This window comes from Chlorocebus sabaeus, chromosome 9 (genome assembly GCF_047675955.1).
Source record: "Chlorocebus sabaeus isolate Y175 chromosome 9, mChlSab1.0.hap1, whole genome shotgun sequence".
NCBI lineage: Eukaryota > Metazoa > Chordata > Mammalia > Primates > Cercopithecidae > Chlorocebus > Chlorocebus sabaeus.
This window is the reverse complement of record NC_132912.1, coordinates 43,969,088-43,993,447: the sequence shown is the minus strand read 5'-3', so window position 1 is coordinate 43,993,447 and position 24,360 is coordinate 43,969,088. Positions and strand designations below refer to the sequence as shown.

At 36.6% G+C, this 24,360-nt stretch overlaps 1 protein-coding gene across 1 annotated transcript in view; it reads left to right on the top strand.

Moving 5' to 3' along the window:
- Window positions 1-24,360, top strand: part of LOC140712459 (ankyrin repeat domain-containing protein 30A-like) — a 125,125-nt gene that overhangs the window by 99,350 nt on the left and 1,415 nt on the right. Inside the window, 2 exon segments of the mRNA XM_073019520.1 lie at window positions 21,778-21,991; window positions 23,305-23,488. Coding sequence (XP_072875621.1) covers window positions 21,778-21,991; window positions 23,305-23,488 — 398 coding nt within the window.

The following is a 24,360-nucleotide window of genomic DNA, read 5'->3' as shown; positions in this document are numbered from 1 at the left end:
AAGAGGAAAGATGTAAAAGAGGGAATAAAGAATGAGGAAGACAGAAAGTACAGGGAGGAAATGAGGGAAAAAGAAGCAGGTGTATACAATGGAGGTTCATAAGATAAAATAACTCTTTAGATAGAGGAAGAGTATGGTTAGAAAGGTGGGAAGAATATATAGTAAGCTTTCAGTACAAAAACTAGTAAAAGAATTACAGCAAAAATGTTCCAACCAAGCTAAAAACCATGGCACAAGAAGTACGTGATACATGCACAAGCTTCAGTAGCTGATTCGATCAAGTGGAAGAAAGGGTATCTGTGATTGAAGATCAAATGAATGAAATGAAGTGAGAAGAGAAGTTTAAAGAAAAAAGAGTAAAAAGAAACAAACAAAGCCTCAAGAAATATGGGACTATGTGAAAAGACCAAATCAACGTTTGATTGGTGTACCTGAAATTGACAGGGAGAATGGAACCAAGTTGGAAAACACTCTGCAGGATATTATCGAGGAGAACTTCCCCAACCTAGAAAGACAGGCCAACATTCAAATTCAGGAAATACAGAGAATACCACAAAGTTACTCCTCGAGAAGAGCAACCCCAAGACACATAATTGTCAGATCCACCAAGGTTGCAAAGAAGGAAAAAATGTTAAAGGTAGCTAGAGAGAAAGGTCGGGTTACCCACAAAGGGAAGCCCATTAGACTAACAGCAGAGCTCTCAGAAGAAACTCTACAAGCCAGAAGAGAGTGGGGGCCAATATTCAACATTCTTAAAGAAAAGAATTTTCAACCCGAAATTTCATATCCAGCTAAACTAAGCTTCATAAGTGAAGGAGAAATAAAATCCTTTACAAACAAACAAATGCTGAGACGTTTTGTCACCACCAGTCCTGCCTTACAAGAGCTCCTGAAGGACACACTAAACATGGAAATGAAAAACAGGTACCAGTCACTGCAAAAACATGCCAAATTACAAAGACCCTCGATGCTAGGAAGAAACTGCATCAACTAATAAGCAAAATAACCAGCTAACATCATAATGACAGGATCAAATTCACACATAACAATATTAACCTTAAATGTAAATGGACTAAATGCTCCAATTAAAAGACACAGACTGGCAAATTGATAAAGAGTCAAGACCCATCAGTGTGATGTATTCAGGAGACACATCTCATGTGCAGAGACACACATAGGCTCAAAATAAAGGGATGCAGAAAGATCTACCAAGCAAATGGAAAACAAGAAGAAAGCAGGGATTGCAATCCTAGTCTCTGACACAACAGACTTTAAACCAACAAAGATCAAAAGAGACAAAGAAGGCCATTACATAATGGTAAAGGGATCAATTCAACAAGAAGACCTAACTATCCTAAATATATATGCACCCAATACAGGAGAACCCAGATTCATAAGGCAAGTCAATAGAGACCTACAAAGAGACTTAGACTCCCACAAAATAATGATGGGAGACTTTAACACCCCGGTATCAATATTAGACAGATCAACGAGACAGAAGGTTAAAAAGGATATCCAGGACTTGAACTCGGCTCTGCACCAAGCAGACCCAATAGACATCTACAGAACTCTCCACCCCAAATCAGCAGAATATACATTCTTCTCAGTACCACATCACACTTATTCCAAAATTGACCATATAGTTGGAAGTAAAGCACTCCTCAGCAAATATAAAAGAACAGAAATCACAACAAACTGTCTCTCAGATCACAGTGCAATCAAATTAGAACTCAGGATTAAAAAACTCACTCAAAATCACACAACTACGTGGAAACTGAACAACCTGCCCCTGAGTGACTGCTGGGTACATAACAAAATGAAGGCAGAAATAAAGATGTTGTTTGAAACCAATGAGAACAAAGGCACAACATATCAGAATCTCTGGGCCACATTTAAGCAATGTGTAGAGGGAAATTTATAGCACTAAATGCCCAGAAGAGAAAGCAGGAAAGACCTAAAATTGACACCCTAACATCACAATTTAATGAACTAGAGAAGCAAGAGCAAACAAATTCAAAAGGTAGCAGAAAGTAAGAAATAACTAAGAACAGAGTAGAACTGAAGGAGATAGAGATACCAAAAACCCTTCAAAAATCAATGAATCCAGGAGCTAGTTTCTTGAAACGATCAACAAAATAGATGGCTAGCAAGATTAATAAAGAAGAAAAGAGAGAAGAATCAAATAGACACAATAAAAAATGATAAAGGGGATATCACCACTGATCCCACAGAAATACAAACTACTATCACACAACACTATAAACACCTCTACACAAATAAACTAGAAAATCTAGAAGAAATGGATAAATTCCTGGACACACACACCCTCCCTAGACTAAACCAGGAAGAAGTTGAGTCCCTGAATAGACCAATAACAGGCTCTGAAATTGAGGCAATAATTAATAGCCTACCAACCAAAAAAAAGTCCAGGACCAGACGGATTCACAGCCGAATTCTACCAGAGGTACAAAGAAGAGCTGGAACCATTCCTTCTGAAACTATTCCAATCATAGAAAAAGAGAGAATCCTCCCTTACTCATTTTATGAAGCCAGTATCATCCTGATACCAAAGTCTGGCAGAGAGACAACAAAAAAGAGAATTTTAGACCAATATCCCTGATGAACATCAATGCAAAAATCCTCAATAAAATACTGGCAAACTGAATCCAGCAACATATCAAAAAGCTTATCCACCATGATCAAGTTGGCTTCATCCCTGAGATGCAAGGCTGTTTCAATAAACATAATGCATAAACATAATGCATCACATAAACAGAACCAAAGACAAAAACCACACGATTATATCAATAGATGCAGAAAAGGCCTTTGACAAAATTCAACAGCACTTCATGCTAAAATCTCTCAATAAATAAACTAGGTACTGATGGGACGTATCTCAAAATAGTAAGAGCTATTTATGACAGACTCATAGCCAATATCATACTGAATGGGCAAAAACTTGAAGCTTTCCCTTTGAAAACTGGCACAAAACAGGGATGCCCTCTCTCACCACTCCTATTCAACATAGTGTTAGAAGTTCTGGCCAGGGCAATCAGACGGGAGAAAGAAACTAAGGGTATTCAATTAGAAAAAGAGGAAGTCAGATTGTCCCTGTTTGCAGATGACGTGATTGTGTATTTAGAAAACTCTATCATCTCAGCCCTAAATCTCCTTAAGCTGATATAAGCAACTTCAGCAAAGTCTCAGGACATACAATTAATGTGCAAAAATCACAAGAATTCCTATACACCGATAACAGACAAACAGAGAGCCAAATCATGAGTGAACTCCCATTCACAATTGCTTCAAAGAGAATAAAATGCCTAGGAATCCAACTTACAAGGGATGTGAAGGACCTCTTCAAGGAGAACTACAAACAACTGCTCAACAGAAAAAAGGGGACACAAACAAATGGAACAACATTCCATGCTCATGGATAGGAAGAATCAATATCATGAAAATGACCATACTGCCCAAGGAAAATTTTAGATTCTATGCCATCTCCATCAAGCTACCAATGACTTTCTTCACAGAATTGGAAAAAAACTACTTTAAAGTTCATATGGAACCAAAAAAGAGCCCTCATTGCCAAGACAATCCTAAGCCAAAAGAACACAGCTGGAGACATCACGCTACCTGACTTCAAACTATACTACAAGGCTATAGTAACCAAAACAGCATGGTCTTGGTACCAAAACAGAGATATAGACCAAGGGAAAGGAACAGAGCTCTCAGAAATAACACCACAAATCTACAACCATCTGATTTTTGATGAACCAGACAAAAACAAGAAATGGGGAAGGATTCCCTGTTTAATAAATTGTTCTGGGAAAACTGGCTAGCTATATGTAGAAAGCTGAAACTGCATCCCTTCCTTACACCTTATACAAAAATTATTTTGAGATGGATTAAAGACTTCAATGTTAGACCTAAAACTATAAAAACCCCAGAAGAAAACCTAGGCAATACCATTCAGGACAGAGGCGTGGGCAAAGACTTCATGACTAAAACACCAAAAGCAATGGCAACAAAAGCCAAAATGGACAAATGTGATCTAATTAAAGAGCTTCTGCACAGCAAAAGAAGCTTCCACCAGAGTGAACAGGAAACCTACAGAATAGGAGAAAATTTTTGCAATCTACCCATCTGACAAAGGGCTACTATCTGGAATCTACAAATAACTTTAACAAGTTTACAAGAAAAAATCAGACAACCCCATCAAAAAGTGGACAAAAGATGTGAACAGACAGTTCTCAAAAGAAGACATGTATGCAGCCAACAGACACATGAAAAAATGCTCATCATCACTGGCCATCAGAGAAATGCAAATCAAAATCACAATGAGATACCTACTCACACCAGTTAGAATGGTAATCATTAAAAAGTCAGGAAACAACAGGTGCTGGAGAGGATGTGGAGAAACAGGAACACTTTTACACTGTTGGTGGGAGTGTCAATTAGTTCAACCATTGTGGAAAACAGTGTGGCGATTTCTCAAGGATCTAGGACTAGAAATACTATTTGACCCAGCAATCCCATTACTGGTTATATATCCAAAGGATTATAAATCATACTACTATAAAGACACATGCACATGTATGTTTATTGGGGCACTATTCACAATAGCAAAGACTTGGAACCAACCCAAATGTCCATCAATGATAGACTGAATTAAGAAAATGTGGCACATATACATCATAGAATACTATGCAACCATATAAAAAGGATGAGTTCATGTCCTTTGTAGGGACATGGATAAAGCTGGAAACCATCATTCTGAGCAAACTATCACAAGGACAGAAAACCAAACACTGCATGTTCTCACCCATAAGTGGGAATTGAAATATGAGAACACTTGGATACAGGGTGGGGAACATCACACACCAGGGCCTGTCATGGGGTGGAGGGAGCGGGGAGGGATAGCATTAATAAAAATACATAATGTAAATGATGAGTTAATGGGTGCACCGCACCAACATGGCACATGTATACATATGTAACACATCTGCATGTTGTGCACATGTACCCTAGAACTGAAAGTATAATAATAATAAAAAAAATTTTCCATCTTTACTTACTCGCTTGGGGAAGACATTAGGGATGGAATTACCTGACTGTGCGAAGCTATGTTTCATCTATTATTGGTGAATATAAGCATATATGGGCAGCCACACATGTATATATTTTTTCAGTATGGTCCAGAAGTTTTCATACTTTAATAAATGAGCTACACATCTTGTTAACAATGCACATTCTGATTCAATAGACTTGAGGTTGTGCAATTTTAATAAATTCTCAGGTGATGCTGATGCTGGTGGTTCTTGGACCATGCACTGAGTAGCAAAGGTATAGAGTTTTCATTGAAGTAATTTGGAAGAAGAGCAATTGGATAGAATGTCAAGACATAACAGAGTCAAGGGCAAGCATTATTTTGATTTTGTTTCTCAGTATGTTTTTAGTCAGAAGCGAAGAAAGAGGTTAAAAAACAACAACAGAATTTATAGATGCCCAATATTACTTCCGAACAAGAGAAACAAAGTGGTAGGAAAATTTATTTTTAAAAGTGTTGAAGGGAAAGAATCAAAACTACAGATCTGGAGATTATTTTTGCTAAAGAATAGCAATTGTGAGGCATGAAGGGGGAGGGGAGGAGAAGCTAAGTAGGTAATTTTGAAGTTTCTGAGAAGGAAACTTGAGTGAACTCATTTCAGATGCATTTGGAATGTCTGCACTCCAGAAGGTTAGATTATGTGTGCTCTGGACAGTATTGGAAGAAGCAGGGATTACTAGATTTGGCATCTACCACAGTGACTCATTACTCTTTTCTATTACTTTCAGGATTCATAGAGACATGTTTTGTTGATATTATTTATTTAAGTGAGATAAATTTGAATATGAATCCATTGACTTTTCTAGTAAAATTGCTGCTCCATAATAATCTGTTAGTTGACTGGCCCCGGTGGCTCATGCCTGTAATCCCAGCACTTTGGGAAGCTGAGGTGGGCCGATCACTTGGGGTCAGCAGTTCGAGACCAGCCTGGCCAACATGGTGAAACGCCATCTCTACTAAAAATACAAAAAAAAAAAAAAAAAATTAGCTGGGTGTGGTAGCACACGCCTGTAATCCCAGCTACTCAAGAGGCTAAGGCAGGAGAATCGCTTGAACCTAGGTGGCGGAGGTTGCAGTGAACTGAGGTCACTCCACTGCATTCCACTCTGGGTGACAGAGTGAGACTCCATCTCAAAAAAAATAAAAATAAAAAAATAAAAATTTGTTAGAGACTAACATGGTAAATCAGTCTAATTTTAGAAACAAAAACTAAATTTATTACTTGAATACTAAAACTGATTTTTAAATAAATATTATACTGATTTCAAAATAAAAATGGTTATAACTAATTAATATTTAGCAATCAAGTTTTTGAATAAATATTTCAATACTGAAAGATTTTTATACATTATTTTCTTTATGAGTTTTATATGCCATCTTATATGAAGGGATGAAAAAACATTCAGATGGATAAACGAGAGGTTGCAAAAATGTAGGCGTAAAATTACACCACATGTGTATGGAAAAAAATGAATATTTTTATTTACTATTATTCCCTAATATACATCCATGCTCATGAATTCATTACACTTTCGTTAATGAGACATCAATTTTACATTCAGCTAAACTCTTATTGTAACTGTGTACCTTCTCAATTATAAGATAAAGAGTATGATGAATGTTTATAATTTAATGATATAAGTGATTCTGAAGTGTATCTTGTAGTTCAGAAGCTCTCATAATTTATAACCAGTATATGTTAGCCATGTGTGAGATTCATAGATGCCATGTGATAAATGAGCTCTAGATGATGAAATGGTTTGTAAAATTTTGCTTGTGTGTTTTTTGCTTTTTTTTCTTTTTCACATAAAAATTTTAAACTCAATGTTTTTGTTTATAAAGAAAATAGTTACAAATTTACTTTTTGTCACCTGGGACTGCACATTTTTGATATAGTTTGAACCTAGACTTTTTTTAAACTTGTGAAAAATTAGGTCACTTATGACTATTATTTTTATATAAATTTCTGATATATTTATCCAAAATTTCCCAAGTACTTTCTTAATATATTGGCGCATTAGAAAGAGACTATATCATTATAATTTTTTAAAAAAATATATTCAATAAAATGTTTTAAAGTCCATATCTGTATCATTCATTGACACAATAGTTTCATTAATCTTTAAACTTTAAATGACTAGACATAAATTTCATTGATATAAAAGTATACATATCTTTGAAGAATCTTATTGATGAATAATTTATCCTGGAAAATGAACTAGTCATAAATCTTGCTGAGTCAATCAAAGAAAGTAACAGTAAAACATTAATTCCTGAAAGAAAATGAGGGTTGGGAGCAAGATGGCCGAATAGGAACAGCTCCAGTCTCCAACTCCCAGCGCGAGCGACACAGAAGACCGGCGATTTCTGCATTTTCAACTGAGGTACTGGGTTCATCTCACTGGGGAGTGCCAGACGATCGGTGCTGGTCAGCTGCTGCAGCCCGACCAGCGAGAGCTGAAGCAGGGCGAGGCATTGCCTCACCTGGAAAGCGCAAGGGGGAAGGGAATCCCTTTTCCTAGCCAGGGGAACTGAGACACACAACACCTGGAAAATCGGGTAACTCCCACCCCAATACTGTGCTTTAAGCAGACAGGCACACCAGGAGATCATATCCCACACCTGGCCGGGAGTGTCCCACACCCACGGAGCCTCTCTCATTGCTAGCACAGCAGTCTGTGATCTACCGGCAAGGCAGCAGCGAGGCTGGGGGAGGGGCGCCCGCCATTGCTGAGGCTTAAGTAGGTAAACAAAGCTGCTGGGAAGCTCGAACTGGGTGGAGCTCACAGCAGCTCAAGGAAACCTGCCTGTCTCTGTAGACTCCACCTCTGGGGACAGGGCACAGTAAATAATAACAAACGCAGCAGCTCTGCAGACGCAAACGACTCTGTCTGACAGCTTTGAAGAGAGCAGTGGATCTCCCAACACGGAGGTTGAGATCTGAGAAGGGACAGACTCCCTGCTCAAGTGGGTCCCTGACCCCTGAGTAGCCTAACTGGGAGACATCCCCCACTAGGGGCAGTCTGACACACCACACCTCACAGGGTGGAGTACACCCCTGAGAGGAAGATTCCAAAGCAAGAATCAGACAGGTACACTCGCTGTTCAGAAATATTCTATCTTCTGCAGCCTCTGCTGCTGATACCCAGGCAAACAGGGTCTGGAGTGGACCTCAAGCAATCTCCTACAGCTACAACCTACAGCTGAGGATCCTGACTGTTAGAAGGAAAGCTATCAAACAGGAAGGACACCTACACCAAAACCCCATCAGTACATCACCATCATCAAAGACCAGAGGCAGATAAAACCACAAAGATGGGGAAAAAGCAGGGCAGAAAAGCTGGAAATTCAAAAAATAAGAGCGCATCTCCCCCGGCAAAGGAGCGCAGCTCATCGCCAGCAACGGATCAAAGCTGGACGGAGAATGACTTCGACGAGATGAGAGAAGAAGGCTTCAGTCCATCAAATTTCTCAGAGCTAAAGGAGGAATTACGTACCCAGCGCAAAGAAACTAAAAATCTTGAAAAAAAAGTGGAAGAATTGATGGCTAGAGTAATTAATGCAGAGAAGCTCACAAACGAAATGAAAGAGATGAAAACCATGGCACGAGAAATACGTGACAAATGCACAAGCTTCAGTAACCGTCTCGATCAACTGGAAGAAAGAATGTCAGCGATGGAGGATCAAATGAATGAAATGAAGCGAGAAGAGAAACCAAAAGAAAAAAGAAGAAAAAGAAATGAACAAAGCCTGCAAGAAGTATGGGATTATGTAAAAAGACCAAATCTACGTCTGATTGGGGTGCCTGAAAGTGAGGGGGAAAATGGAACCAAGTTGGAAAACACTCTTCAGGATATCATCCAGGAGAACTTCCCCAACCTAGTAGGGCAGGCCAACATTCAAATCCAGGAAATACAGAGAACGCCACAAAGATACTCCTCGAGAAGAGCAACTCCAAGACACATAATTGCCAGATTCGCCAAAGTTGAAATGAAGGAAAAAATCTTAAGGGCAGCCAGAGAGAAAGGTCGGGTTACCCACAAAGGGAAGCCCATCAGACTAACAGCAGATCTCTCGGCAGAAACTCTTCAAGCCAGAAGAGAGTGGGGGCCAATATTCAACATTCTTAAAGAAAAGAATTTTAAACCCAGAATTTTATATCCAGCCAAACTAAGTTTCATAAGTGAAGGAGAAATAAAATCCTTTACAGATAAGCAAATGCTTAGAGATTTTGTCACCACTAGGCCTGCCTTACAAGAGACCCTGAAGGAAGCACTAAACATGGAAAGGAACAACCGGTACCAGCCATTGCAAAAACATGCCAAAATGTAAAGACCATCAAGGCTAGGAAGAAACTGCATCAACTAACGAGCAAAATCACCAGTTAATATCATCATGGCAGGATCAAGTTCACACATAACAATCTTAACCTTAAATGTAAATGGACTAAATGCTCCAATTAAAAGACACAGACTGGCAAACTGGATCAAGAGTCAAGATCCATCAGTCTGCTGTATTCAGGAGACCCATCTCACACGCAGAGACATACATAGGCTCAAAATAAAGGGATGGAGGAAGATTTACCAAGCAAATGGAGAACACAAAAAAGCGGGGGTTGCAATACTAGTCTCTGATAAAACAGACTTTAAACCATCAAAGATCAAAAGAGACAAAGAAGGCCATTACATAATGGTAAAGGGATCAATTCAACAGGAAGAGCTAACTATCCTAAATATATATGCACCCAATACAGGAGCACCCAGATTCATAAAGCAAGTCCTTAGAGACTTACAAAGAGACTTAGACTCCCATACAATAATAATGGGAGACTTCAACACTCCACTGTCAACATTAGACAGATCAACGAGACAGAAAGTTAACAAGGATATCCAGGAATTGAACTCATCTCTGCAGCAAGCAGACCTAATAGACATCTATAGAACTCTCCACCCCAAATCAACAGAATATACATTCTTCTCAGCACCACATCGTACTTACTCCAAAATTGACCACGTAATTGGAAGTAAAGCACTCCTCAGCAAATGTACAAAAACAGAAATTATAACAAACTGTCTCTCAGACCACAGTGCAATCAAATTAGAACTCAGGACTAAGAAACTCAATCAAAACCGCTCAACTACATGGAAACTGAACAACCTGCTCCTGAATGACTACTGGGTACATAACGAAATGAAGGCAGAAATAAAGATGTTCTTTGAAACCAATGAGAACAAAGATACAACATACCAGAATCTCTGGGACACATTTAAAGCAGTGTGTAGAGGGAAATTTATAGCACTAAATGCCCACAAGAGAAAGCTGGAAAGATCTAAAATTGACACTCTAACATCGCAATTAAAAGAACTAGAGAAGCAAGAGCAAACACATTCGAAAGCTAGCAGAAGGCAAAAAATAACTAAGATCAGAGCAGAACTGAAGGAGATAGAGACACAAAAAACCCTCCAAAAAATCAATGAATCCAGGAGTTGGTTTTTTGAAAAGATCAACAAAATTGACAGACCACTAGCAAGACTAATAAAGAAGAAAAGAGAGAAGAATCAAATCGACGCAATTAAAAATGATAAAGGGGATATCACCACCGACCCCACAGAAATACAAACTACCATCAGAGAATACTATAAACACCTCTACGCAAATATACTGGAAAATCTAGAAGAAATGGATAATTTCCTGGACACTTACACTCTTCCAAGACTAAACCAGGAAGAAGTTGAATCCCTGAATAGACCAATAGTAGGCTCTGAAATTGAGGCAATAATTAATAGCCTACCAACCAAAAAAAGTCCAGGACCAGATGGATTCACAGCTGAATTCTACCAGAGGTACAAGGAGGAGCTGGTACCATTCCTTCTGAAACTATTCCAATCAATAGAAAAAGAGGGAATCCTCCCTAACTCATTTTATGAGGCCAACATCATCCTGATACCAAAGCCTGGCAGAGACACAACAAAAAAAGAGAATTTTAGACCAATATCCCTGATGAACATCGATGCAAAAATCCTCAATAAAATACTGGCAAACCGGATTCAGCAGCACATCAAAAAGCTTATCCACGATGATCAAGTGGGCTTCATCCCTGGGATGCAAGGCTGGTTCAACATTCGCAAATCAATAAACATAATCCAGCATATAAACAGAACCAAAGACAAGAACCACATCATTATCTCAATAGATGCAGAAAAGGCTTTTGACAAAATTCAACAGCCCTTCATGCTAAAAACGCTCAATAAATTCGGTATTGATAGAACGTACCTCAAAATCATAAGAGCTATTTATGACAAACCCACAGCCAATATCATACTGAATGGGCAAAAACTGGAAAAATTCCCTTTGAAAACTGGCACAAGACAGGGATGCCCTCTCTCACCACTCCTATTCAACATAGTGTTGGAAGTTCTGGCTAGGGCAATCAGGCAAGAGAAAGAAATCAAGGGGATTCAGTTAGGAAAAGAAGAAGTCAAATTGTCCCTGTTTGCAGACGACATGATTGTATAGTTAGAAAACCCCATTGTCTCAGCCCAAAATCTCCTTAAGCTGATCAGCAACTTCAGCAAAGTCTCAGGATACAAAATTAATGTGCAAAAATCACAAGCATTCTTATACACCAGTGACAGTCAAACAGAGAGCCAAATCATGAATGAACTTCCATTCACAATTGCTTCAAAGAGAATAAAATACCTAGGAATCCAACTTACAAGGGATGTAAAGGACCTCTTCAAGGAGAACTACAAACCACTGCTCAGTGAAATCAAAGAGGACACAAACAAATGGAAGAACATACCATGCTCATGGATAGGAAGAATCAATATCATGAAAATGGCCATACTGCCCAAGGTAATTTATAGATTCAATGCCATCCCCATCAAGCTACCAATGAGCTTCTTCACAGAATTGGAAAAAACTGCTTTAAAGTTCATATGGAACCAAAAAAGAGCCCGCATCTCCAAGACAATCCTAAGTCAAAAGAACAAAGCTGGAGGCATCACGCTACCTGACTTCAAACTATACTACAAGGCTACAGTAACCAAAACAGCATGGTACTGGTACCAAAACAGAGATATAGACCAATGGAACAGAACAGAGTCCTCAGAAATAATACCACACATCTACAGCCATCTGATCTTTGACAAACCTGAGAGAAACAAGAAATGGGGAAAGGATTCCCTATTTAATAAATGGTGCTGGGAAAACTGGCTAGCCATAAGTAGAAAGCTGAAACTGGATCCTTTCCTTACTCCTTATACGAAAATTAATTCAAGATGGATTAGAGACTTAAATGTTAGACCTAATACCATAAAAATCCTAGAGGAAAACCTAGGTAGTACCATTCAGGACATAGGCATGGGCAAAGACTTCATGTCTAAAACACCAAAAGCAATGGCAACAAAAGCCAAAATTGACAAATGGGATCTCATCAAACTAAAGAGCTTCTGCACAGCAAAAGAAACTACCATCAGAGTGAGCAGGCAACCTACAGAATGGGAGAAAATTTTTGCAATCTACTCATCTGAGAAAGGGCTAATATCCAGAACCTACAAAGAACTCAAACAAATTTACAAGAAAAAAACAAACAACCCCATCCAAAAGTGGGCAAAGGATATGAACAGACATTTCTCAAAAGAAGACATTCATACAGCCAACAGACACATGAAAAAATGCTCATCATCACTGGCCATCAGAGAAATGCAAATCAAAACCACAATGAGATACCATCTCACACCAGTTAGAATGGCGATCATTCAAAAGTCAGGAAACAACAGGTGCTGGAGAGGATGTGGAGAAATAGGAACACTTTTACACTGTTGGTGGGATTGTAAACTAGTTCAACCATTATGGAAAACAGTATGGCGATTCCTCAAGGATCTAGAACTAGATGTACCATATGACCCAGCCATCCCATTACTGGGTATATACCCAAAGGATTATAAATTATGCTGCTATAAGGACACATGCACACGTATGTTTATTGCAGCACTATTCACAATAGCAAAGAGTTGGAATCAACCCAAATGTCCATCAGTGACAGATTGGATTAAGAAAATGTGGCACATATACACCATGGAATACTATGCAGCCATAAAAAAGGATGAGTTTGTGTCCTTTGTAGGGACATGGATGCAGCTGGAAACCATCATTCTTAGCAAACTATCACAAGAACAGAAAACCAAACACCGCATGTTCTCACTCGTAGGTGGGAACTGAACAATGAGATCACTTGGACTCGGGAAGGGGAACATCACACACCGGGGCCTATCATGGGGAGGGGGGAGGGGGGAGGGATTGCATTGGGAGTTATACCTGATGTAAATGACGAGTTGATGGGTGCAGCACACCAACATGGCACAAGTATACATATGTAGCAAACCTGCACGTTGTGCACATGTACCCTACAACTTGAAGTTTAATAATAATAAATTAATTAAAAAATAAAAAAAAAGAAAGGCACATTAATCATGTTATCAATGGGTAATAATAAAGAATGGAAGTGTATTTATTATACATGTATAGAGATTATGATGCTGAGTTCATTAAAGCAAAAATATCCTTTGAAAGAAGACTTACAGCAAATGGCAGAGATCGTGAAAAGAGATCATAAAATAAAAGATCTTGCTTCTTATTAAAAAAAAAAAAAAAAAAAGAAAATGAGGGTTGATATTTAACTAAACTTATCTGGGTAAATGGCAACTATCAGGCATAGTGTGTTTTTTGCGGGGAGAGGAATACAGGAGACTGCTTTTTTGAAGGAAAAAAATCATACAAGCTTTTTATAAGTCTTACGTCAGGGTTTTGATAAGGAAGCAGAGCCATTCATGACCACTCAGGACATAGAACTGATGCTGCGTTTTCTCTTTCCTCTGGGAGCCTCTTTGCAATTCACTAAGAGCTTTTCCTGAGACCCTTGTCTTGACTGGTGCTTGTGCTCCTCATTAGGGTATCCAAACTTGAGGCTAGTTTTGTCAGTCCAGTCCAGCTTGTCAGTGTACTTTTGTTCAGCTTCATCTTTCTTTCTGGAGCTGAGTACAGAATTCAGGGCACTGGGCATTACACAGACCTGTCGATAACCTGAGGCAACAAAGAGTTCTTACCAGTAAGACAATGACAAAGCATATTCTTACCCGCTTCTGCCACAGTATATTCTAACCTGCGGTCACCATTTGTTGGCTGTGAGGTTGCACTGCACACCCCATTACAAAATTTGCTGACTCAAGTGCGGATAAGAAAATGATATAGGCTTCTTGAGACCTCCACTTTCTCATTTCTGCAGCAAATCAAGGGCTTTCTCACATGCCCAGATTGCTGCCATGAGAACTAGCATTTGGGAAAACCACCATACTAAGTTTACATATAACCAAAAGAATCATACAGAGGCTGACTCCCCTGGCAGCACTCAGAAACAAATTGCATTCCTCAGTATATGTTAAAGTCACACCCTCCAGGGTGACAACATGTCTCAAGCAAGTGAAAGTAAACTTAAATAGAAGAAGTGGCTCTGTTTTCAGATTAGAAAGATGAGCCAAAAGTTCAGAAAGCTGAAAAAACACAGGGTATCAACACACAACTTTGCTCCTCAACCCTTTGGCAACCACTAATCTTTTTACTCTATCCATAATTTTGGTTTCTGGATAATGTCATTTTTGGAAATATGCATTTAAGTCTTTTCATACTTGATAGTTCATCTCTTTTTAGTCCTTAGTAATATTCCATTGTATGACTATAGCACAGTTTATACACTCATCTTTCTAAGGTTATCATTGTTACTTCACAAATTGGTTGAATTTTTGCATGCATGTTCATAAGGCAGTTCTCTTGTTTGTAACAATATCATCTGGTTTTGATTTAGAGTAATGCTAGCATTATACACTGAATTGAAATGTACTCTGTATTAAGCTATTTGTGCATTGCTATAGATAAATACATGAGATTGGGTAATTTATGAAGAAATAGGTTTCATTGGCTCACAGTTCTACAGGTTGTACAGGAAGCATAACATGGGGCTCTGCTTCTGGGGAGGCCTGTGGAAGCTTACAATTATAGTGGAACCTGAAGAAGAACTAGCATATCATATGGCTGGAGCAGGAGCAAGAGAGAGAGGTGGGAGGTGCCATGCACATTTAAATGACCAATTTTCATGAGAATCACTATTATGAGTACAGCACCAAAGGCATGGTACTAAATTGTGAGAAATCTTCCCTCATGATGCATTCACCTCTCACGAAGCTTTACTTCCAACATTGGGGATTACATTTCAATGGGAGGTTTTGGTGGGGACACACATCCAAACTATATCATAACTTTTAATTTTAGGAGTAGAGTTTGTTTAAAATTATATCTCTTTTTTTTTTCTAAAATATTTGGTAGAACTCACCAGTGTAGGAATCTTGGCCTGGACTTTTCACTCTAGGAAGATTTTTAACTATAGCTTAATCTTTTATATATTTCGGGCAATGCAGGCTATCTATTTTTTCTTCAGATATTGTATTTTTTTGACTATTGCCTAAATTTTATCTTCCTGTTGTTGACATCATTTATATTTTGGCAAAAGAGAGTTTGATCTTTTCCATAAATATTTCCTCTGAACCTTTGCCAGAATCAGTATACTGTCATTCCTAGTTAAAAAGTTTTTCTTATATTATACTTTAAGTTCTAGGTTACCTGTGCAGAATGTGCAGGTTTGTTACATATGTATACACATTCCATGGTAGTTTTCTGTACTCATCAAACCATTATCTACATTAGGTATTTCTCCTAATGCTACCCCTCCCCTAGCCCCTCACCCCCCAACAGACCCTGGTGTGTGATGTTCCCCTCTCTGTGTCCATATGTTCTCATTGTTCAACTCCCACTTATGAGTGAGAATAAGTGGTGTTTGGTTTTCTGTTCTTGTGTTAGTTTGCTGAGAATGATGGTTTCCAGCTTCATACATGTCCCTGCAAAGGACATGAATTCATATTCTGTTTTATGGCTGCATAGTGTTTTGTGGTCTATATGTGCCATATTTTCTTTATCCAGTCTATCATTAATGGACATTTGGGTTGGTTCCAAGTCTTTGCTATCGCAAATAGTGCCCCAATAAACATACGTGTGCATTTGTCTTTATAGTAGAATGATTTATAATCCTTTGGATATATAACCAGTAATGGGATTGCTGGATCAAATGGTATTTCTAGTCCTAGATCCTTGAGGAATCGCCACACTGTCTTCCACAATGGTTGAACTAATTGACACTCCCACCAACAGTGTGAAAGTGTTCCTATTTCTCCATATGCTCTCCAGCATCTGTTGTTTCCTGACTTTAATGATCACCATTCAACTGGCGTGAGATGGCATCTCATTGTGGTTTTGATTTGCATTTTTATGATGACCAGTGATAATGAGCATTTTTTCATGTGTCTCTTGGCTGCATGAATGTCTTCTTTTGAGAAGTATCTGTTCATATCCTTTGCACACTTTTTGATGGGGTTGTTTCTTTTTTTCTCATAAATTTGTTCAAGTTCTTGTAGATTCTGGATATTAGCCCTGTGTCAGATGGATAGATTGCAAAAATTTTCTCCCATTCTGTAGGTTGCTTGTTCATTTTGATGCTAGTTTCTTTTGCTGTGCCGAAGCTCTTTAGGTTAATTTAGTCCCATTTGTCAATGTTGGCTTTTGTTGCCATTGCTTTTAGTGTTTTAGTCATGAAGTCTTTGCCCATGCCTATGTCCTGAATGGTATTGCCTAGGTTGTCTTCTAGGCTTTTTATGGTTTTAGATCTTATGTTTTAGTCTTTAATGTGTCTTGTGTTAATTTTTGTATAAGGTGTAAGGAAGGGGTCAAGTTTCAGTTTTCTGCATATGACCAACCAGCTTTCTCAACACCATTTATTAAATAGGGAATTCTTTCCCAATTGCTTTTTTTCAGTTTTGTCAAATATCAGATGGTAATTTTCACATTTCAATGAATTTGTCAATCTTTTCTAAGTTGTCATGTGTATTCACATAAATTTTATATTATTACCTTGTATTTTTAAGTATCTGTAGAATCTGAAATAATGTCACATTAACTCATTTTCAAAGTTGGTAATTTGTTGCTTTTTCTTTTCAAGAGCTAGTTTGGCTAGGTAGACTTTTGCTTTTATTGATCCTCTCAAAGTGTTTGGTATTGTTCAAGTTTTCTATCATTTTTGTGTTTTATTAATTCCATCTCTGATGTTTTAGTTCTCTTTGCCTATTATTTTAAAAATCTCTAGTTGGGAGCTTATCAGCAACATAAATTGAATTCTCACAATTTTGGAAGCTGCACAGTTCAAGATCAAGGTCTCATCAGATTTGATGCCTGAAGAGGTACCACTTCATGATTCATCGATACATTCTTTTCCCCTGTGTCCTCACATGGCAGAAAGGCTAAAGAGGCTTGCTGGGGTTATTTCTATCAGAGCTTAAATCCATTTATGAAGGGTTGGTCCTCGTGACTTAATTACATCCAAAAACTCCTATCTCTATGATTTGATTTTAGCGTATGAAAATTGCAAGGAGAAAAACATTCAAACCAATACAGATATTTATCATTTCCTGTCCTCTGCTTCCACTGAGTTTACTTTCTTCTTCTTCTTCTTTTTTTAGTTTCGTAAGGTAAAAGTCAAAATTATTTATTTGAGAGTCTTCTAATATAGACATTCGTACCGAAAATTTTTATTTAAGTGCTGTTGTAGATGCATTTTGCAATATCTAATGTGTTGCGTTTTCGTTTGAAGTTAGTTCAAAATACTTTCTAATTTTCCTTTTTATTATTTTTTGAACCGACCCAGGGTTATTTGGATGTATGTTACTTAATTTGCAATGGTTGAGTTGTTCCAGGTACATTTTTATTATTGATTTTTAATTTGATTGCTTTGGGGTCAGGTAATATGTTTTGTATGACTTAAAACCTTCTTGATCCTTTTATTAAGATATGATCTAGAATATAGTCTTTGAGTACTTCAAAAGAATGGTGTTGTCTATCATATTCTTACTGATTTTCTGCCTCCTTATTCTACCACTTGAGTAAGGGGTTTAGAAATTTTAGACTATACTTGGGCATTTGTCCATTTCTTTTGCAGTTCTATTTTTGTATCATGTATTTTGAAGCATTTATGTTATTATGTACAGAAATATTTAGGACTGTTATGTTTTCTTGATTAAGTGAACCCTTTGTCACTATAAAATGAGTTTGTTTATTGCTGGTAATAGTTTTGCTATGAAATGTACTTTGGTATTAATACAACCACTCTTCCTCAACCTTCTTTTGTCAAGTGGTAGTGTGGTATATCTTGTTTCATCTTTAACCAATTTTTGTCTTTATATTTAAAGTTTATTTATTATAGGCATTATACAGATAGATCTTACTTTTATATCCATTCTAACAATCTGCCTTTGAACAGTGGTTTTTAGACTAGTTTAATTTATTATGTAATTATTGATATGATAAAAGTTGTCTGTCATCATGCTGTTTGATTTCTATTAGTCCCAGATCTTCTTTGTTTTGCTTTTGTTCTTTATCTACTTCCTTCAGACTAGTTTAGTAATTTTTATGATTTAGTTTTATGTGTGTGTGTGTGTGTATATATATATATATATAGGTATAACTTTTTTAGTTATTGGTCTAGTTTTATATTTCTTTATGATTTAGTCATATCTTTTTGTGGTATAAGTTTATTTGGTTATTAGGTATAACTCTGCTTTGCTGTCTTAGTGGCTTTTTAGGATTTGTTGTGTATGGATTTACTTCATCACAACCCACCTTCAAGTAATATTATATCATATCATAGATGGTATAAGAAATTACAATTGTATATTTTCATTTCTTCACTTCCAGCCAGATTCCAGCCTGGATCTGTGGGATTGTAGCTTTCATTAAGTTTAGAATATGTTTAACCAATTTTTCCTCAAATGTTTTATTCTGTTTCTCATCCTATCTGTTTGGGGACTTATATATTACCTGCTGGGAGTTTGCTCGTAGTTCTCTAGTGTCTGAAATTTGTGAATCTTTTCTTTCATGATGGCAAATCAATCTATGCTCATATCTACTCAGTGTAGCTTTCATCTCTGGCATTGTAACTTGTATCTATACAAGTGCAATTTAGTTTTTGAAAGTATCTTCTATTGCTCTACTTATCTTATGGATTTTTATTGTAGAATAGAGTTGAGTTACTTATAAACAACTTGATCCTTTTCATTTTTGCTTTTTATAGTTTGAGCTAACTCCCCACACCTGAGGCAAGGCTTTTCTGACTATTCATTTTCCTGTGAAGTCTGAGTCTTCCAGGTAAATCTATAAAAATAGATACTCTTCTTGCCACTATGTGAGCACCAGGTGTGATTTTCTCTAAATTTATAAGTCCCCCACTCCGACCCAGCTTGGTCTTTTTTTTATTTTATTTTTTAATTTTTTTTTTGTTATTGTCATACTTTAAGTTCTAGGGTACATGTGCATAACATGCAGGTTTGTTACATATGTGTACTTGTGCCATGTTGGCGTGCTGCACTCATCAACTCGTCAGCACCCATCAATTCATCATTTACATCAGGTATAACTCCCAATGCAATCCCTCCCCCCTCCCCACTCCCCATGATAGGCCCCAGTGTATGATGTTCCCCTTCCTGAGCCCAAGTGATCTCATTGTTCAGTTCCCACCTATGAGTGAGAACATGCGGTGTTTGGTTTTCTGTTCTTGTGAGAATTTGCTGAGAATGACAGCTTGGTCTTAGGTAGTTTTCTGTCTCACATGCAATCTTTATTATTTTGCTAAATACTGGGAGGGGGTTTCCAGGGGTTTCTTGCTGTTGCTTCTATATCTCTCTCCTCCTTAGTGCTTTGTTCTGTAATGTCTCTCTGCTTTGGTTTTACCAGACTCTGAGCTTCATCACTGTAACCAAGAGAGTCTGGTAGGTTCCACTTCAGTTTTTTCTTCCTGTGTCATGTCTTGGAATCTCTGTCAAGGCAGGAAGCTGAAACATTCATAAGGTTTGTTTCCCAATTTTTTTTCTGTTTTTCAGGGATTATCGTCTTCTTTGCCTAATGTTCAGTGTCTAAAAAAAATGTTTAATGCATTTCGTGTGTTTTATTTTTAGTTATTTGAGCTAAGAAGAAAAATCAATACCCGTTGTTCTCTTTTGGCTGGAGGCAGACTACTCTAGAGCTTCAGCACATGCCACACACTGGATAAAATGCTTTTCTTCCCCCTTTGCTCAGCTGCTTCCTTTTCAATCTTCTTTCCACAGTGTAACCGTACATTCCTCAGGGGAATTTTGCATGGGCCTAGTATATATCTTATTCTTAGCAATCTGTTTTCTTAAAGTATCTATCTGAATTTATAATTGCCACTTTTCTGGGGCTTTGCTTTTCAGTATATTTTAAGCTAAACAAGGGCAGAGGTTTTTTTTTTTTTTTTTTTTTTTCTGTTTAATCTGCAGAGCTTAGTATAATGCGTTCCACATGGTAGCCAATCAATATATATTTGTTCGATGTTGCGGGATGTCAGGGACCCCAAACAGAGGGACCAGCTGAAGCCAAGGCAGAAGAACATAAATTGTGAAGATTTCATGGACATTTATTAGTTCACCAAATTAATACTTTTATAATTTCTTATGCTTGTCTTTACTGCAGTCTCTGAACATAAATTGTGAAGATTTCATGGACACTTATCACTTCCTCAATCAATACCCTTGTGATTTCCTATGCCTGTCTTTACTTTGATCTCTTAATCCCATCATCTTCATAAGCTGAGGAGGATGTATGTCACCTCAGGACCCTGTGATGATTGCATTAACTGCACAAATTGTTTGTAGAGCATGTGTGTTTGAACAATATGAAATCTGGGCACCTTGAAAAAAGAACAGGATAACAGCAATGTTCAGGGAACAAGGAAGATAACCTTAAACTCTGACTGCTGGAGAGCCGGGCAGAAGACAGCCATATTTCTCTTCTTTCAAAAGCAAATAGGAGACCTATCACTGAATTCTTTTTCTCAGCAAGGAACATCCCTGAGAAAGAGAATGCGTCCCTGAGGGGAGGCCTCTAAAAAGGCCACTTTGTGGGCGGCTGTCTTTTATGGTCATAGACAAAGGGATGAAATAAGTCCTGGTCTCCCATAGCGCTCCCAGGCTTATTAGGACAAGGGAATTCCCACCTAATAAATTTTGGTCAGACCAATTGTCTCCTCTCAAATGCTGTCTCCTGATAAGATATTATCAATGACAATGTGTACCCGAAACTTCATTAGCAATTTTAATTTCAGCCCGTCCTGTGATCTCACTCTGCCTCATTTGCTTTGTGATATTTTATTACCTTGTGAAGCATGTGATCTTTGTGACCCACACCCTATTTGTACACTCCCTCCCCTTTTGAAAATCGCTAATAAGAACTTGCTGGTTTTACAGCTCAAGGAGCATCACGGAACCTGCTACATGTGATGTCTCTCCCAGACACCCAGCTTTAAAATTTCTCTCTTTGTACTCTTTCCCTTTATTTCTCAGATCAACTGAAACTTAGGGAAATAGAAAAGAACCCATGTGAATTATCAGGAGTGAGTTTCCCCCAGTAGTTCAGTGTATAAGTGATTGTTAAAATATGCAGCCCTTTATATCCCAAAAGTACTAATATATTTTATTTCTATCTCTTCCTTGAGACAGATTCAACTAGCCTATCAATAAGCTTGGATGCAGTTCCTTCTTGTAAAAGAGCAAGGGAACTTAAAAAAGATCACTGTGAAAAACTTGCAGCAAAAATTGAACGAATGAAAAATAAGTTTTGTGTACTAAAAAAAGAACTATCAGAAACAAAAGAAATAAATTCACAGTTAGAGAATCAAAAAGTTAAATGGGAACAAGAGCTCTGCAGTGTGAGGTATGACGTCCTAGTTTTAAATGAATATTTCAACTATTTATACTAAAATTATGTAGGATATTTTTGTAATAGCTGACTTACTTTCTGAGGTTTAGCTGGAGAAAAAAATCTCTGTCTTGTAGAGTGTCAAATTCTTTTAAATAATACAAGTTCTTAAATGTGAATATTTCTGCTGATAATTAAATGCATATTTATTTAAATCACAATTTTAATGGCTATATAGAAGGCCATTATTTGGAAATCCTTACTTAACTTACTTAACAAATTAATTTTTTTGATTTTTAAATTTCTGTATTGTAAGTGATGCAAGGCATAACTGCATGCAAATATTTTTCTACCTTTCTAATTATTGACTTGGAATAAATTCTTCAATATAAAAATATTTGACTAAATTATAAGAAGTTTATAAGAAGTTATTTGTTCGTTGCTTCTAAATTATTCTCAAGAAAATTTATATTCATTTACAGCTCAACAAACAGAGTGTGAAATGGCCATTCTTTTCTCCCCCAAAATCAATTTCTTTTAATTATACACGTTTAATGTGCATGGAATGTAGAGAAAATACAGAATAATTTATTAGTTTATTCAACATCTCTTGCTCTCCTACATAAATAAAATTAATTCAGAGTTCTATGTTAAATGCATATTATTTTTATTCTTTAAGTATTATATTCTGTCTTGTGATAAAAGAGATTTAAAATTTGTTGATAAAATATATAATAATCAACAAGATACATTTAAAGCATTACTTAAAAAAGAAGCAAAAGATATATGGGATATCAGATATTAGACTATTTAACCTAATCTGAGATTTTAATATTAAAATTATTTTTAGGGATACTTGCCATATTTTATAAGTATGAATATTTATGTCTAATAAATCAGTATATTGTTCATAAAAACTAACCAGTTAACTTTAATCAGTCACTTTAATCAGTTAACTCTAAATGATCTGTCCTCATTGTGGAGTAATTTTGACTGTGTAAGATTTTTAAAAAGTAATTTTCAACTTATGAATTTGCTGGATAGCTTCCAGTATTCTTTTCCATAACAGTCATTGCTAGTTACAGAAACAGTCGTTAATAGTATGAGAAACTTTCTAACTAGAAGATGTTCTTTCCTCACCATTTTTCAAGTATGTATGTTATTTGGAAGAGGTTCGAGTAATAAATACCTGAGAACTAGAAAGAAAAAAAAAATCAAGAATATAGGAATTTTATTGGAGTAATAAACTAATGTAGTAATAAATATATCTCACAGTGAATTCTATTTTCTAACAAAATGAATTTTAAGATAAGTATGTTTAATGGCAGATTGACTTTAAACCAAGAAGAAGAGAAGAGAAGAAATGCCAATATATTAAATGAAAAACTTAGGAAAGAATTAGGAAGAATCGAAGAGCAACATAGGAAAGAGTTAGAAGTGAAACAAGAACTTGAACAGGCTCTCAGAATACAAGATATGGAAGTGAAGAGTGTAAGAAGTAATTTAAGTCAGGTAAATCAATCTCTGATAAAAATTTTATATTTCTAACTTTATTTCCCTCTGATTTAGTATGAATTATTCAGATCTAAATCAGACAAAAATGTTATCTTAAAATTATCACTTTTGTAGCTACGGTTATTTGTTATGAATTATGACATCCATGTAGTATCTTATTTCAGTACAAAGAGCTTTTGAAAACAATGATTATCCCTACCGTATACTTAGTGATAATTTATTAGTACGTAGTTTTTTCCTAGCAACATAGTTAACATTTAATACTGACTCAAACATTATGAAGAGGAAGCAAAAGTTATTGTCATAGTAAACAAGCTCATGGTTTTCTATGTAGGGCTCTCTAGATTTTATCATCTTTCTTTTGTTTTGGAAATTGAAGACTTCTTTTATATTTACATATTTACCCAGTAGAATTAACTGAGATTTGGTGGAGAGGTCCTGGATGTAGACTCATAAGACTGGGAGAAAATCCTACAACTTGTTTATATTTTTAATCTTTTCCTTTCAGAATTGTGATACCTAAAAGTGCTTGTTACAATGTCTCAATTTATCAAAAATTCATAAATATAATTCTTAAAATTAACTATATATTTTTAAAAAATAGAATATCTAGAGAATATTCTCAGGAAAAAGGAACTGAAAGAACTTTGGGAAATTTTTTCTGTCTAAATATATGCAGCACTAAGGCTCTTAGTATGGGATCTTGTATAAGTTAGACATCAGAGTGTAAACCCAGTTTTTGTAGGCAGTCAAATTGATTAATCTTTTATTTTATGCTGTTGAGTTTGTTGTAATTCAGGGAACATTTTTTTTTTTCAATTCTGAGGCTCTTAAAAATTCTCTAATCATTTATTTTGTACTTTCATGAA